At 38.8% G+C, this 14,417-nt stretch overlaps 1 protein-coding gene across 6 annotated transcripts in view; it reads left to right on the forward strand.

The window, feature by feature from the left end:
* CCDC146 (coiled-coil domain containing 146) overlaps nt 1-14,417 on the forward strand; it is a 177,136-nt gene that overhangs the window by 124,133 nt on the left and 38,586 nt on the right. For 5 of the 6 annotated variants that reach the window (XM_003896411.5, XM_009203572.4, XM_009203573.4 and 2 more), the window contains one exon: nt 13,420-13,477. The exons of the other annotated variant lie outside the window; for it this stretch is intronic. In XM_003896411.5, coding sequence (XP_003896460.2) covers nt 13,420-13,477 — 58 coding nt within the window. The remainder of the gene's footprint in view (nt 1-13,419; nt 13,478-14,417) is intronic. 6 annotated transcript variants of the gene reach the window in all.

Below are 14,417 nucleotides of genomic sequence, written 5' to 3' on the forward strand. Positions count from 1 at the left end.
TGGAAGGGTTTGTTCAGCAAGTCATACTATTTAGATTGAATTTGAAAATGATGGCAATTCAAGTTTTCGGCTGTGGTGTGCTGTGTGCTGTGCCTGGGTACAGGGGAGAAAGCAAAACCATTTCTCCTAGGGTTTGTTACCATTTAAGGTGGCAGAACTTTCTCTGGCTATTTTTAAGAGGTGGACTTCTGACAGTGCAAATATAATTCAGTCCTTCCTAGAGGCAAGCAAATGACTTGAGCAACCTCTCGAAGACCTTAGAAGCCCTGGGTTTAAAATCTTCTCTTTGGGGCCTATTTTTTCACTGGCGGTGGGTGTGGGTGGGGTGTGAATAAAGAAGGTCAGTTTAATCAAGACATCCTATTCGGGGGGGAAATGGGAGGTTTTTTGTCTTTCAATCTAAACTTGTTTCAGGCTTTCCAGTGACATCTATAAAAAGAAAGCCCAGCTATTTCTGTGCTCTGTAAGCACTCTTTCAGTTGAGAAAATAATGAAATTAAAACAATTGGTGGTTGTTCATTAGTATTGAAAATGTGAATGCTTGACATTTCCGTGAAAGAGTAAGAAGAACATAAGTCAGTTGATATTTAAATTGTTTAAAATTTCCAACTATTCCTGCCAAGAGAAAAAAAACAAAAACAAAAACCAGAACTGTTGCCCTTTAGGTATAGACAGGCAGATTATTCACTGAGATGGGAAGGAGACAATGCGTAGTGACCTGCGGTGAATAAGAACATTCAAAATGCATATTTGCAGAAATGTTTAGTATGTATTCTTTTTGAATTTATAATGTATCATTCTTAAGCTTGAGAAGGTTCCCTTGCATTCTCAAATATTAACGGCTCAAGAACTAACAAGCTTATTTTCCTGAAAATAATGGTGATGCTAAAAGAAATAGCAGTAAAGAATGATAGGCTCTGCATTTCATTGCCTTACCATATTTAGAATCACAGTCATGCACCTCATAATGGTGTTTCAGTCAACAATGGACTGTCTATATGATGATGGTCCCATAAGATTGCAATGAAGCTGAAAATGTACTTTTGCCTAGTATTTACTATTTGATACATTTTATTTTGGAGTGTACTCTTTCTACTTCTTAAAAAAATATATTAACTGTAAAACAGCCTCAGGCAGGTCCTTCAGGAAGTATTCCAGGAAAAGGCATTGTTATAGGAGATAACAGCTCCTAAATACCTTCCAGTGGGACAAGATGTGGGGGCAGAAAACAACGGCTTTGATGCTGACGCTGTGTAGGCCTAGGCTAATGTGTGTGTTTATGTCTGTTTTGTTGTTTGTTTGTTTTGAGACAGAGTTGTGCTCTGTCGCCCAGGCTGGAGAGCAGTGGCATGATTTCGGCTCACTGCAACCTCTGCTTCCCGGGTTCAAGCAATTCTCTGCCTCAGCCTCCCGAGTAGCTGGGATTACAGGCACCCATCACCACGCCCGACTAATTTTTGTATTTTTAGTAGAGATGGGATTTCACCATCTTGGTCAGGGTGGTCTTGAACTCGTGTATGTCTTTGTTTTTAACAAAAAATGTTGTAAAAGTAAAAAGAAATTTAATTAAAAACCTTGTAGAATAAGAATACAAAGGAAGAAAATATTTTTACACAGCTCTACAATGTGTATTTTAAGCTGTGTTATGAGTCAAAAGCTAAAAAAAAGTAAATTTTGTAAAGTTACAGTACATTTATTATCAAAGAATAATATGTTTTATAAATGTAGTGTAGCCTAAGTGTACAGTGTTTATAAAGTCCACAGGAGTGTAAGTAACGTCCTAGGTCTTCACATTCACTCACCACTCACCCAGCCACTGACTCACCCTGAGCAACTTCCAGTCCTGCAGCCTCCATTTATGGTAAGTGCCCTAGACAGGTATACCATTTTTTATCTTTTATGCCATATTTTTACTGTGTGTGTTCTTTGTTTAGATACACAAATACTTATTGTATTACAATTGCCTACAGTACTCAGTTCGGTAACCTGCTATGCAGGTCTATAGCCTAGGTGCGACAGGCTTTACCACACAGCCTAGATGTGTAGCCGGCCACACCATGTAGGTTTGTGTAAGTGCGCTCCATGTGTTCATACAGTGATGAAGCTGCCTAACGATGCATCTCTCAGAATATATTCCCTTCGTTAAGCGACACATGACTGCACATGATACAGAAACCAGTTCCCTCAACACCCTCCCGCTGACCTCCGTCCCCCTGGAAAAAGTAGATATTTCCATCCCCACATAAAAATAAAGAGATGAAGCTAATGAGAGAAAACTATTCATCCACATGTACAGATGACATTTGTCAGAACAGCACAACAGACTCTCATTGAGTGTCTAGATAATAGAAGCCCAAAAAACTAGCACTCCTCCACCCAATATCTTCAGGAACTTCTGAATCACTGGCAACTACTAAGAACAACATATTGTTCCAATACTCTAGAGAAAGGATTTTGCTGTGTAATTTTGTCGATTTTTTTGTGTATGTTCACATAACATAAACCTTTTAATAAATGTTAATAAATCTAATTATGTGGTTGGTTGGTTAGTAATTAAATCTATGTTGCAGTAGTTTCCAGTTCTGGATTAATATTTATGACTTGATAAGCATGCAGTTCAGGAAATAATATGTAGTCTATTTAAAGTTAAATTAATACATTATAAATAAATAATAAAGTAATGAAATGCTGTTGAACTTATTTTTTGAAACAAAACAGGAGTACTTACCTTTCTGAACAGTTTGAAAAGATTTTTCAGTACTCTGTTCAACCTTTTCCTTGCCTTGACTGTGTTACCTTTTGGGGCTTCCCTGTTTTCTAGTAATTCCTAAACTTTGAACAGCAAATACATTGCGTCTTTCGTGCTAGATCTGACGCATTCTGACCAGTCTTGGTCAGCTGGGGGAAACAAGGCTGTGGTGAGCTGGCACTGTCCATTGCGCTGTGAACACGGAGAGTGAGAACACTCAGGCCACACACGTGCAGGGTTGTCCTGACGTGACCCTGACTTTAGTGACTGTTGACTCTCCTGTGGCTGGTTCCTGTGGTCCTTGTTGCACATTCAGGGTTTATTAGTTGTTTTCCGTTCTTGGTCCAGTGATGATAGCAAAGTTGGAAACAAGAAAAAACAGATCTGGTAAGAAAGGAAAGGAGGAATGATCTTAGCAATGCATCTGGAATTCCAGAAAATTAGAATGTGACAGGCATGTAGGTACTTAGGAGTAGTCACAAGGAAAAACTCATAGCTAGAACAGATTTTACCTTAACTTAAAAAAAAAAAATCTTTGCTCTTCTGTGGCAACAACTGTCTTAAAAGAACTAGCTTAGAACAGATTTCTCTGAATGTGTTTCTCATAACTCAAAGAGAAGCACCTGAGACACTTGTTTGAAAGGCAGATCCCATCCAAAAAGTAATGATTATGATTTTTGCCCAAGCCCACTGCCGCCACCCAAAGTGACATTTGCTTATGTGACTCTGACTCACATTACAGTTAGAGGACCATGCGTTCCAAAGGTGGTTCTCAGCCCTGACTGCAGGTCAGTCACCTGAGTCTCCTCTCGGTGATCATTCAGTCTACACGTAAACACTTCCAGTGACAGGAAGCTCTCAGCCTCCCACGGAGGCTCATACCAACTTTGGAAATGCTCCTGCACTTAAATGGTTGTTGGATTTGTTTAGAAACCTACCTTCTTGCAACTTTCACCCATCCATGCTGGTTCTACTCCTGTGGTGAGTAGTGCCTCTCACACATGTCAGCATATCAGGCTTCCTGCATTATCTCTTCACCCATAGATCCTTAAAACCAAAAGCCTTTTGACCTTGCTTTAGAAAGGAAGTAAATCCTAAGGAGCTTTGATGTCAAAGCACCCCTTAGTCAGGAAAGCTGAAAAATGTCAGATTTAAGTTTTAACGCAAGTTTGAAAGGTTAGGAGTTAATACATACCAGGAGGCACAGAAACAAAAACATGTTTTTGCCCCAGTAATCCCATGCAAAAGTGATAATCCAAAAGGAGAGAAAAAGATATAATGCATAAAGATATTGATATTTATGAAAGTGAAATATTGGAAGCAATCTGAATTCTAAAAAAGTGTGGAATATTTAAAATAATGCATTCCAGAAATACCTTGATACTGAACCTCTGTAGTCAGAGCTGTATTTGTGTGTCAGTTTAGCTTTGACTGTGTGACTTTGGAAAAGTTGCTTAACTCCTCAGTTTCTTCATTTGTGCAACAAAAATAACAATTCCTACTTAGCAAGGTTGTGAATTTTAGATGTTATGCATTTAAAACACCTGGCACACAGTATGCTTAGTATATGATAAATAATATTTAAGATTATTTTATTATGGTACATCCACCCAGTAGAAAGCCTTGAAAATAGCTATTATAAAGTGTGTTTAGCAACTTAGGAAAATATTTTCATTAAATGTTAGGTAAAAATGGATTCAACCACACATATACATTTAAAATAAGTTTATTCAAAGATAACAGGGAAAATAAAAATGATCAACCATGTGTGATGGAGTAGGATTATAATCTTTAAAAGTAGAAAAGTACATTCCTTTTAGAGGAAATAAGTCAGTATTTCTTAATTAAAAAAAGAAAAATGTATGATAGAAATGTAAGTTTTAAATGTCCTAAAGAATTAGTCATTTTATGTTTGTTTAAACATAAAAATATATTTAAAGAAAAGACCATAAGTCACATCTTGTGAAAGAGCTTGCTGCCACCATTTTTGAAACTCAGAAATACTCAGGTTGCCTTTGTAACCAAACGATAGTAGCACACTACCACCCCCTGGTGGCAGCATGCCCAAGGTGTAGGATCAATACCTGGGAAGTAAAATATCACTAATGTATATATGCAAACTCTAAAAGCAAAGGCATAACTATTTAAAGATCTAAAAAACTCAATTTGTGGTCTAGACAACTAACCTACATTAAATTCAATGTGACACATTTATTACAAAATTCATCTACATTATTGCAAATAAAATGTCATAAAAATAACATAATCCCATTAAAAAGTGGGCAAAGGACATGAACAGACATTTTTCAAAAGAAGACAAATGGCTAAGAAGCAAATGAAAAAATGTTCATCACTAATCAAAGAAATACAAACTAAAACCACCATGATATATCATTTTAAACCAGTCAGAATGGCTATGATTAAAAAAAACAATAAGATGTTGGCGGAGTGCTGAGTAAGGGGAATACTTATATATTGTTGCTAGGAATGTGATTGCTACAAGCTCTATGGAAAACAGTATGGATATTTCTCAAATAACTAAAAATAGTACTGCTAGTCCATCGGGCAATCCTACTACTGGCTATATACCCAAGAAAAAGAAATCATATCCAAAAGATACCTGCACTCAGATGTTTATTGCAACTCTATTCACAATAGCAAAGATATGGAATCAACCTAAGTGTCTGTCAAGAGACTGGATAAAGAAAATGTGACATATATATACAATGGAATACTATTCAGTCATAAAAAAATGAAATTATTTCTTTTGTAGTAACATGGATGGAACCAAGGCCATTAAGTGAAACAAAACTCACAAACAGCCAAATAGCACACATTCTCATAAGTGGGAGCTAAGTAATGTGTACACGTGGACATAGAGTGTGGAGTAGTAGATACTGGAGTCTTAGAAGGACGGGAGGACAGAAGGAGGGTGAAGGTGAGAAATTACTTAATGGGTATACATGTATATAATTTAAGTGATGGTTGTACCAAAAGCCCTGACTTCACCATACTGCAATATATCCATGTAACAAAACTGCATTTGTATCCCTTAAATGCATACAAATGAGAAAACCTGGTGTGCATGTGCTTTTAGCTCATTTTCCTAGATCTACGGGCTAGTGGGATCTGCTTATTTGATATAACCAGTGAACATAATTGTCTGTGTATTCTATTATTTCATATGATTTTTCAAGTGTGATCAATACAAACTTCAAAATCTTTCTATATTGGAAAATCATATGACTTCTTTGGCACTTAATAGTTAGCCATTAAATGCAGACTAGCAAGAAAAATGAAAAATATTTCTCTTAGACTTCTTCAGGAAATCTAGTTGATAAAACAGTTCAAAATACAGTTATTGGAAGAAATACGCAATTATATCAAACTCATTTTGTTTAGAACATTCAAGCTATTTGAAGCAGTTTCCAAAATGTCATTCAAGCATCATGTCATCTTATTAGTTAAAATTATGAACTTTTTTGTATTTTCTCATGAACAAGTGAACAAAACCATATGTTCCCATTCATTGTCTGTACTTTCTAATGTTTTTATTTATTTTGTTTGTTAATCTCAATTTATAATGATGACTGGCTTTTAGAAAAACTGACATTTCTTTCTAGGATGCCAAGTATATCCAATTGATTGATGGGATTATTGAGTTTGACTATGTCCTTAACTGATCTTCTGACTTCTGCATCTGTGCACTTTTGATAGAGGGATGTTGAAGTCTCCAATTGTGAGAGTGGATTCATCTACTTCTCCTTGCACTTCTATCAGTTTTGCCTCATGTATTTTGATGTTCTGTTGTTAGGTGCATATACATTAAGAATTCATTGGCCGGGCGCTGTGGCTCTCACCTGTAATCCCAGCACTTTGAAAGGCCAAAGCAGGCAGATCACAAGGTCAACAGATCGAGACCATCCTGGCCAACATGGTAAAACCCCGTCTCTACTAAAAATACAAAAAATTAGCTGGGTGTGGTGGTGCACACCTGTAGTCCCAACTACTCAGGAGGCTGAGGCAGGAGATTCGCTTGAACCCAGGAGGCAGAGGTTGCAGTGAGTCGAGATTGTACCACTGCACTCCAGCCTGGTGACAGAGCAAGACTCTGCTAAAAAAACAAACAAACAAACAAACAAACAAAAAACAAAAAACATTAAGTCGTCTTGAAGAATTGACTCTTTTATCATTATATAAAGCCTCTCTTTGTCTCTGATAACTTTTCTTATTCTGAAGTCTGTTCTGTCTGAAATTAATTTAGTGACTCATCATTTTTTAATGTTAGTGTGGCATATCTTTATCCATTTACTTTTTTTTTTTTTTTTTTTTTTTTTGAGACGGAGTCTCGCTCTGCCGCCCAGGCTGGAGTGCAGTGGCCAGATCTCAGCTCACTGCAAGCTTGAGTTCCGCATCTCCTGCCTCAGCCCTCAATGGGACTACGAGCACCTGCCACCTGCAGCCTGTAGCTAGTTTTTGTATTTTGAGGCGGGGTTCCTCGTTAGCCAGGATGGTCTCGTCTCCGACCTCGTGATCCTTGGGAATCTCGGCCTCCCAAAGTGCTGGGATTGCAGAGCTTAATTTTCCAGCCCGACCCCTACTTTTACCCAATATATGTGGGTCTTTATATTTAAACTGGATTATTAGCAGACACAGCATATAATTTGGGTCTTTTTTTTTTTTTCTTTTTGGATCCATTGTGACAATCTTTTAACTGACATTTAACATGATTACTGTTGTAGTTGGGTTAGTATCTTCTACCGTATTTTTACTGTTCTGTATTTATTGTGCTTGTTCTTCATTCCTGTTTTTGTTCCCTCTTTTTATGCCTTTTGTGGTTTTAACTAAGCATTTAATGTAATTCAATTTTCTGTCCTTTCTTAGTATATCAGTTGTACATCTTTTTTTTACTTCAAGTGGTTGCCATGGAGTTTGCAATATACATTTACTAATCTAAGACCATTTTCAAATAACACTATACCACTTCAAGTACTTTTTAACAAAATAGTCCTATTCTTCCTTCCTATCCCTTGTATCATTGCTGTTATTTCACTTACACATGGGCATACATAAATATATATGCATATATAATTGAATACATTGCTGCTGTTATAAATTTGAACAGTGTTATCTGTTATCTCAAGAATAAGACAAAAGCTTTTCTTTTCCCTTCACTGATTCCATCTCTAATGCGCTTCATTTGTGCAGAACTGAGTTTCTCACCTACGTAATTTTCCTTCCCCCTAAAGAGCTTCCTTTAACATTTCTTGCAAAGCAGTCTATTGACAAACAAATGTCCTCAATTTTTATCTGAGAAAGTCTTTATTTCTCCTTTACTTTGGAGAATAATTTCACAAGGTACAGAGCTTTAGGTTGGTAGTTTTTTCTCTCAATACTTTAAATATTTCACTCTACTCTCTTCTTGCATGTATGGCTTCTGAGGAGAAATCGGATGTAATTCTTTGTTCCTCCATAGGTAAGTGTGGTTTTCCTCTAACTTCTCTCAGGAATTTTCATTATCGTTGACTTTCTGTAATTTACATATGATATGCCTAGATGTTCTTTGAGCTTCCTGGATCTGTAGTTTATTTTCCTGCATTAATTTGAAGGAATTTCTTGTATTCCTTTCTTTCTTCTCCTGGTATTCTTGTTATGAGTATGTATGCCTTTTGTAGTTGTCCCAGAGTTCTTGAATATTCTGGTTTTTTCCTAGTCTTTTTTTTTTTTTTTTTTTTTTTTGCTTTTTAGTTTGGGTAGTGTCTAGTAAGATATCTTCAAGCTAAGAGATTCCTTCCTCAGCCAAGTTCATTCTGTTAGTAAGCCTGTTACAAGCATTCTTCATTTCTGATAAGTGCTTTTGATCTCTAGTAGTTCTTTTCTTTCTTTCTTTTTTTCTTTTCTTTTCTTTTTTTTGTTGTTGTTGTTGTTTGTTTTTGAGACAGAGTCTCACTCCATCGCCCAGGCTGGAGTTCAGTGGCACAATCTCAGCTCACTGCAACCTCTGCCTCCCGGGTTCAAGAGATTCTCCTGCATCAGCCTCCTGAGTAGCTGGGATTACAGGCGGCCGCCAACGTGCCCAGATAATTTTTGTATTTTTTGTAGATAGGATTATTTCACCATATTGGCCAGGCTGGTCTTGAACTCCTGACCTCAAGTTATCTGCCCGCCTGGGCCTCCCAAAGTGCTGGGATTACAGGCATGAACCACCACTCCTGGCTGAATATTTCTTTGTTATTTCTTAGAATTTCCATCTCTCTACTTACGCTGCCCATTTTGTGATTAAGTTTATCTGTTAGCGTTCTTAGCATATGAGTCATAGTTGTTTTAAATTCCTGGTAATTCACACATCCTTGCCATATCTGGTTCTGATGCTTGCTCTGTCTCTTCAGACTGTGTTTTTTGCCTTTTAGTGTGCCTTGCAGTTTTTTTCTTGATAGCCAGACATGATGTACTGGATAAAAGGAACTGCTTTAAAGAGGACTGCAGGAACATGGTGGTGAGGTGTGGAGGGAGGGGAGCATTCTACAGTGCTATGATTAGGTCTCAGTCTTCCAGTGGGTCTGTGACTCTGAACTGTGAACTTCATCAATACTTCCCACCACCCTCCAAACCCCCTTAGGAAAGACAGGATGGCTAGAGTGGGCTGGAATCAGGTATTTCCCTTTCTCCCTGTGGAAGGCTACAGCCAGCTGGAGTTGGGTGTTTCACTTCCCTAAGTCAGTTAGACTCCGATCAAACCCCAGCAGGTTAATTACAGTTGCTCAGGGCGGGCCTGTTAAAAAGAGCAGAATACTCTGGCATGTCAAAGTACTTCTGTTTCCCTCCCCTGCTGGAACGCAAGGAGATTTTTCTGACACTCACTGAGAAGACTTGGTTAAGCTCCTGGAGGTAAAACTCACAAAACTGTGTCCCACTGGGGATTTTTACTCTCAGACATGTCCACGCCAAACCTCCAGCAATTCATCAATTACAATTTAGATGTTTCTACCCAGCACTGGTTCCTGCCCAAGTTTCTGCTTATGGGTGTCTACTCCAATAAGTTGTGATTCTCTGTATTCACTTTCTGTGTCTCCAATTTTGGGGAGAGTAGTTTGCCCTGTGTGTGACCTCACTTCTTTTATGGATATGAGAAGAGCTGTTGATTTTTCAGTTTGTTCAGTTTTTTACCTGTTAAGGTAGAGTGGAGCCTTTAAGCTCCTTACATACAGGAATGGAAACCAGAAATATTTTGCTTTTCCTTTACTAGTCTCTCATTTTCTGGATTTCTAAATTTTGAAATCCCAGAAATCAGTCCTTAGTTCTCTTCCTGTTTCTATCTACAATTTATCCCGAAGTGATCCATCCCATCCAGTCCTATGATCTTAAACATCATCTCATGGGCTGTGATTCCAGGTAAGATGGAGTAAGCCCACTTCATCCTGTCTCTCCCACTAAACACAGCTATAAAATCGAGTGGAATGCATGAGCGTCTATTTGAGGACTCTGAAAAGTAAATCACGACAGGCAGGTTGGGGAAGAAGGTCAGGATTAAAAGTAGCATTGAGCTGTGGTTAATTTATTATTTTTTCCCCTCTGGTATCCCCTAACCTGAATGCTAACCTGCATGAAATCCAGAGACGAACACTGACCTGGAGAGAGAGCTCCAGGAAAAGCCCTTTAATTCTGGCTCAAGGAACAAGCAAGGAACTCATGATGCTCAGAGAGAGTCCAGACCCCTGTTTAGCTTTTAATTCCTCTCCACTCTCTCATACCTCAGCTTCCAAGCAACACTGAGGCAGCAGTGGCAGAGTCATATGTGATGGGAGCCCACAGGAGCCAAAATACTGGGGGAGGGAACCTTTGGAGCTGTGATTCTCAAGAGAATTAAAAAGTCCTTTTGCTTGCTTGCTCTTGTGCTCTTTCTCTCACACAGATGTCAGTAAATTTGAAGATAAATAAAAATTGTCCGATCTGAACAGAGAAAAAAAATTGAATAAAAATGAACAGATCCATGGCCAGGTGCGGTGGCTCACACCTGTAATCCCAGCACTTTGGGAGGCCGAGGCAGGCAGATCACCTGAGGTCAGGAGATTGAAACAAGGCTAGCTAACATGGAGAAACCCCGTCTTTACTAAAAATACAAATATTAGCCGGGCATGGTGGCACGCGCCTATAGTCCCAGCTACCCGGGAGGCTGAGGCAGGAGAATTGCTGGAACCCACGAGGGTGGAGGTTGCAGCGAGCCAAGATCACGCCACTGCACTGCACTGCAGCCTGGGCAACAGAGCGAGACTCCATCTCAAACAAACAAAAATAACAACAGATCTGTAGGCATCCATGAGACAACAGCAAAACATCTCATTCATGTCACTGGAGTTGCAGAAAGAGAAGGTATATGATTATGAAAAAAATTTGAAGTAGCAATGGCTGAAAACTCCCCAAGTTTGGTGAAAGAAAAGCCCATAGATTCAAAAAGCTCAATGAGCCCCAAACAGGGTAAACTCAAAGAAATGTGTTCCAAATGCATCACAGTAAAACTCGAAACTGAAAAATGAAGAAAAAATCTTGAAAGAAGCAAGAAACAGGTTTCAAGAATGATGCTCATATTTATAATTTTGAAAATTAAGTGAATTGAAATACCATTACCAAAAGAAGGAATAGAAAAACAGTAGGTTTCAGGTGGGAAGATAATGAGGTTTAATTTGAGGGCCCTTTGATATACACAACTGGAATTGCCCAGTAAGAAACTGAACATAAAAATTTGGAGCTCCAGGGAAATTCTGAACTGGAAATAAGGATGTTTAACTCATCACTGTAACTGGCACTGTGGAAACGGTATACAGAATAAGAAAAGGAGAAGTTAGGCTTCAACTAGGCTATGCAGTAAGAACAAATCTTAAAATCTCAGTGGAAGAACTGAATGAAATTTTGTTTCTGGCTCATAGCACAGTCCAGTGCAAGTCATGCAGCCACCTCGATCCTAAGCTTTGCCAGCTGGAGCATGTGCCTTCCAAGTTCAACACGGCTGGGGAAGACATTTGTTACTTCCATTCACCTTCCTTGGGCAAATTAGTCCAATGGCCCCAATCCAAATGCAAGGGAGACTGTGAAATATAGTCACCCTGTGTGTCCAGGAAGGGAAAATGGTGCAGCAAACACATGGCAATGGGTCAGGATAGAAGTGACAGGATAGAAGTGTAGACAAGGTGTGCCCACCTGGAATGCTTATGAGTTCACGGGACAGTTTTAATAGCTTGTAGTGGAAACAAAAGTAAAAATAGTTGTCCTCAAATACCCATATCTAATAACCACTTAGACTTGGCTCCTGGTCTAAATCTGCCCTTCACCTGAAATATTCAGTCTCTTGTGTATCCATGTCCCTATCACATCTGGATCTCTGAAGTTTCCTCTGGCTCTAGCATTCGTTAAACCTCAGGAATGCAATTGTCACACACAACTGAAACTGAGCTCTTCAAATAACCCTTCTTCACGCCTTTGAACAACTGTGGACTCTTCCCTTCTGTGATTTCTGTGAGGGTTTTCTGCAATTTGGATGTAGAAGAATGTGGTGCAACAGGTCATTCTGAGTGATGATCTATTTGCATATGCATGCCCGTATCTCATTCAGCACATACATCATTTTAAATAACGAAGATGGGAACAAAACTAATTTCAGTTGTTCCATTTATTCATATTAATTTTTACTGGATGGCAACTATATGCAAGCACTTGTTAAGACGATGATGCAGTGGTAAATTGGGAGCTAGGTTTTCTACTGGGGAAATGTGTAACACAATGTCAGGTCATGATGAATACTATATAGAAAAGTAAAGCAAAACGAGGAAAGAGTTTGAGGACTGTTGGTACTGTTTTAGATGGCCAGGCACCTCTATGAGAAGGTGATATCGGTACAGGTCTGCATGAAGCAAGAAGTGAGCTATGCAAAGATCTGTGGCGAGAGCATACCCGCTGGAGGGATGAGATAGGGCAAAGGCCCTGAGGTAGAAACAAGCTTGGCAAGAAAGCCAGTGTGACTGGTGCCAGAGAGTGGCAGGCCGTGAGACTAGAGAGGCAGATGAGGCAGGGCCATGTAGGTGTGGGAAAGGAGTTCAAATTTTGGTCCAGGTGTGATGGGAATTTACCAAACAGGGAAACGAGGTGATCTATTTACATGTTAAAAAATCACTGTGGTGTGGGTGGAGAATTGACTTTAATGGGCAAAGGTGGAGGCAGGCAAAGTAGGAGATCAATTGGGAGGCTGTAGTAGGAATCCAGGCAGGCACTAGCCCAGTCCAAGTGACATAAAGAAGAAAAAGCCCAGAGCTTGCCGGGAAGGACCCTGTGTCCCACGGGTAGGCCCATGGTCCCCCACATTTATAATGTGCTGAGGTAAATTCCTCTAAGTGAGTGTGTGTTCACAAAGTTGTGGGAGTCCTGGGGAGGAGGAAGCACCCCAATGCACCTGTGATTCAGGAAAACCATAAAGAATGGACACCAGGTTGCCTGGCAGACAAGCATGGGAATGGCATTCTGGGATGAGAAGATAGAAAGTTGTTATTACAGAAAGAATTTATTTCTTTGTACTTTTTACAGAAAGAACTTATTTCTTTGTACTTTTTCAAACTTGGTTTTTTTTTGTTTTTTTTTTTTGTTTGTTTGTTTGTTTTTGTTTTTGTTTTTTTTTTTTTCAGCTTAAAGGAAGAAAAAATCATCATAGTGAAAGAATTTGAGAAGATACCAAAGCCAGGAGTAAGTCTTAGATGATATAGAGTTTCTTAAATACAGCTGGATTCAATCATCCCTTTTTATAAATATTAATGTTTATCACAACAACTATAGCCTGAAACAATTTAAAGATTCTAAAGTCTTAACTGTGAATGATGCTGAAAAGACTAGCTACATAACTTCTGGAGTAAATATAAGTGATGCCTGTTATAGACCTTAGCAACTTGGCATCTAATTTAGGCTGTATTTAGTTGGACAATGTCTGCTTTGTTTCCAGAAGAAAAAAAGATTCTGTGGTTGACACTAAAAATATTATTTTGCTGTAGCTATTACAGTCATAGCTCTCTGAACATCTCAAGTTATTACAATACATTTTTACAAAGAAAATGTATCACTTGTCTATTCCTGCCTAACAAACCATCCCAGAACTTAGTGGCTTAAAACAACCACCATTTCGTATTTTTCACAGTTCTGAATTCTTCTGGTCTTAGCTGGCCAAATTGGGGCTGGGTAAACTAGGATAGCTCCATTCATATACCAGCCATTTGGCAGGCTACTTGGTCTAAGGTCATATGTCACTAGTTGGTCACATGATGATGGAAGGGTTTCCAGCCTCAAGAAGGAGCAAACTCCAGTATGTAAGACCTTTTTGGGTCCCTGCTAAAATCATTTTTTGTGACATCCCATTGGCCAATGCAAGTATTATAACATGACCAAGTCTAGAATCAAGTTGGCCCTACCTCTTAATGGGAAGAATGATCAAGACAATGCAAAGGGACATGCATACCCCGGAGATAGGAGGAATTTGTGGCCACTTTTTACAATCTATTATAGAAAGTAAATAGGATGAGCACCATACTTTGCACTCCTTCCACCTTCTGATAATCCAAACGTGTGTTGGTGGTGGTTTAATTCCAAGGCCAGCTCACCAAAAACCTGTTTAGCATAGAGTAAAATACTATTA

Source organism: Papio anubis, chromosome 4 (assembly GCF_008728515.1).
Source record: "Papio anubis isolate 15944 chromosome 4, Panubis1.0, whole genome shotgun sequence".
Lineage (NCBI taxonomy): Eukaryota > Metazoa > Chordata > Mammalia > Primates > Cercopithecidae > Papio > Papio anubis.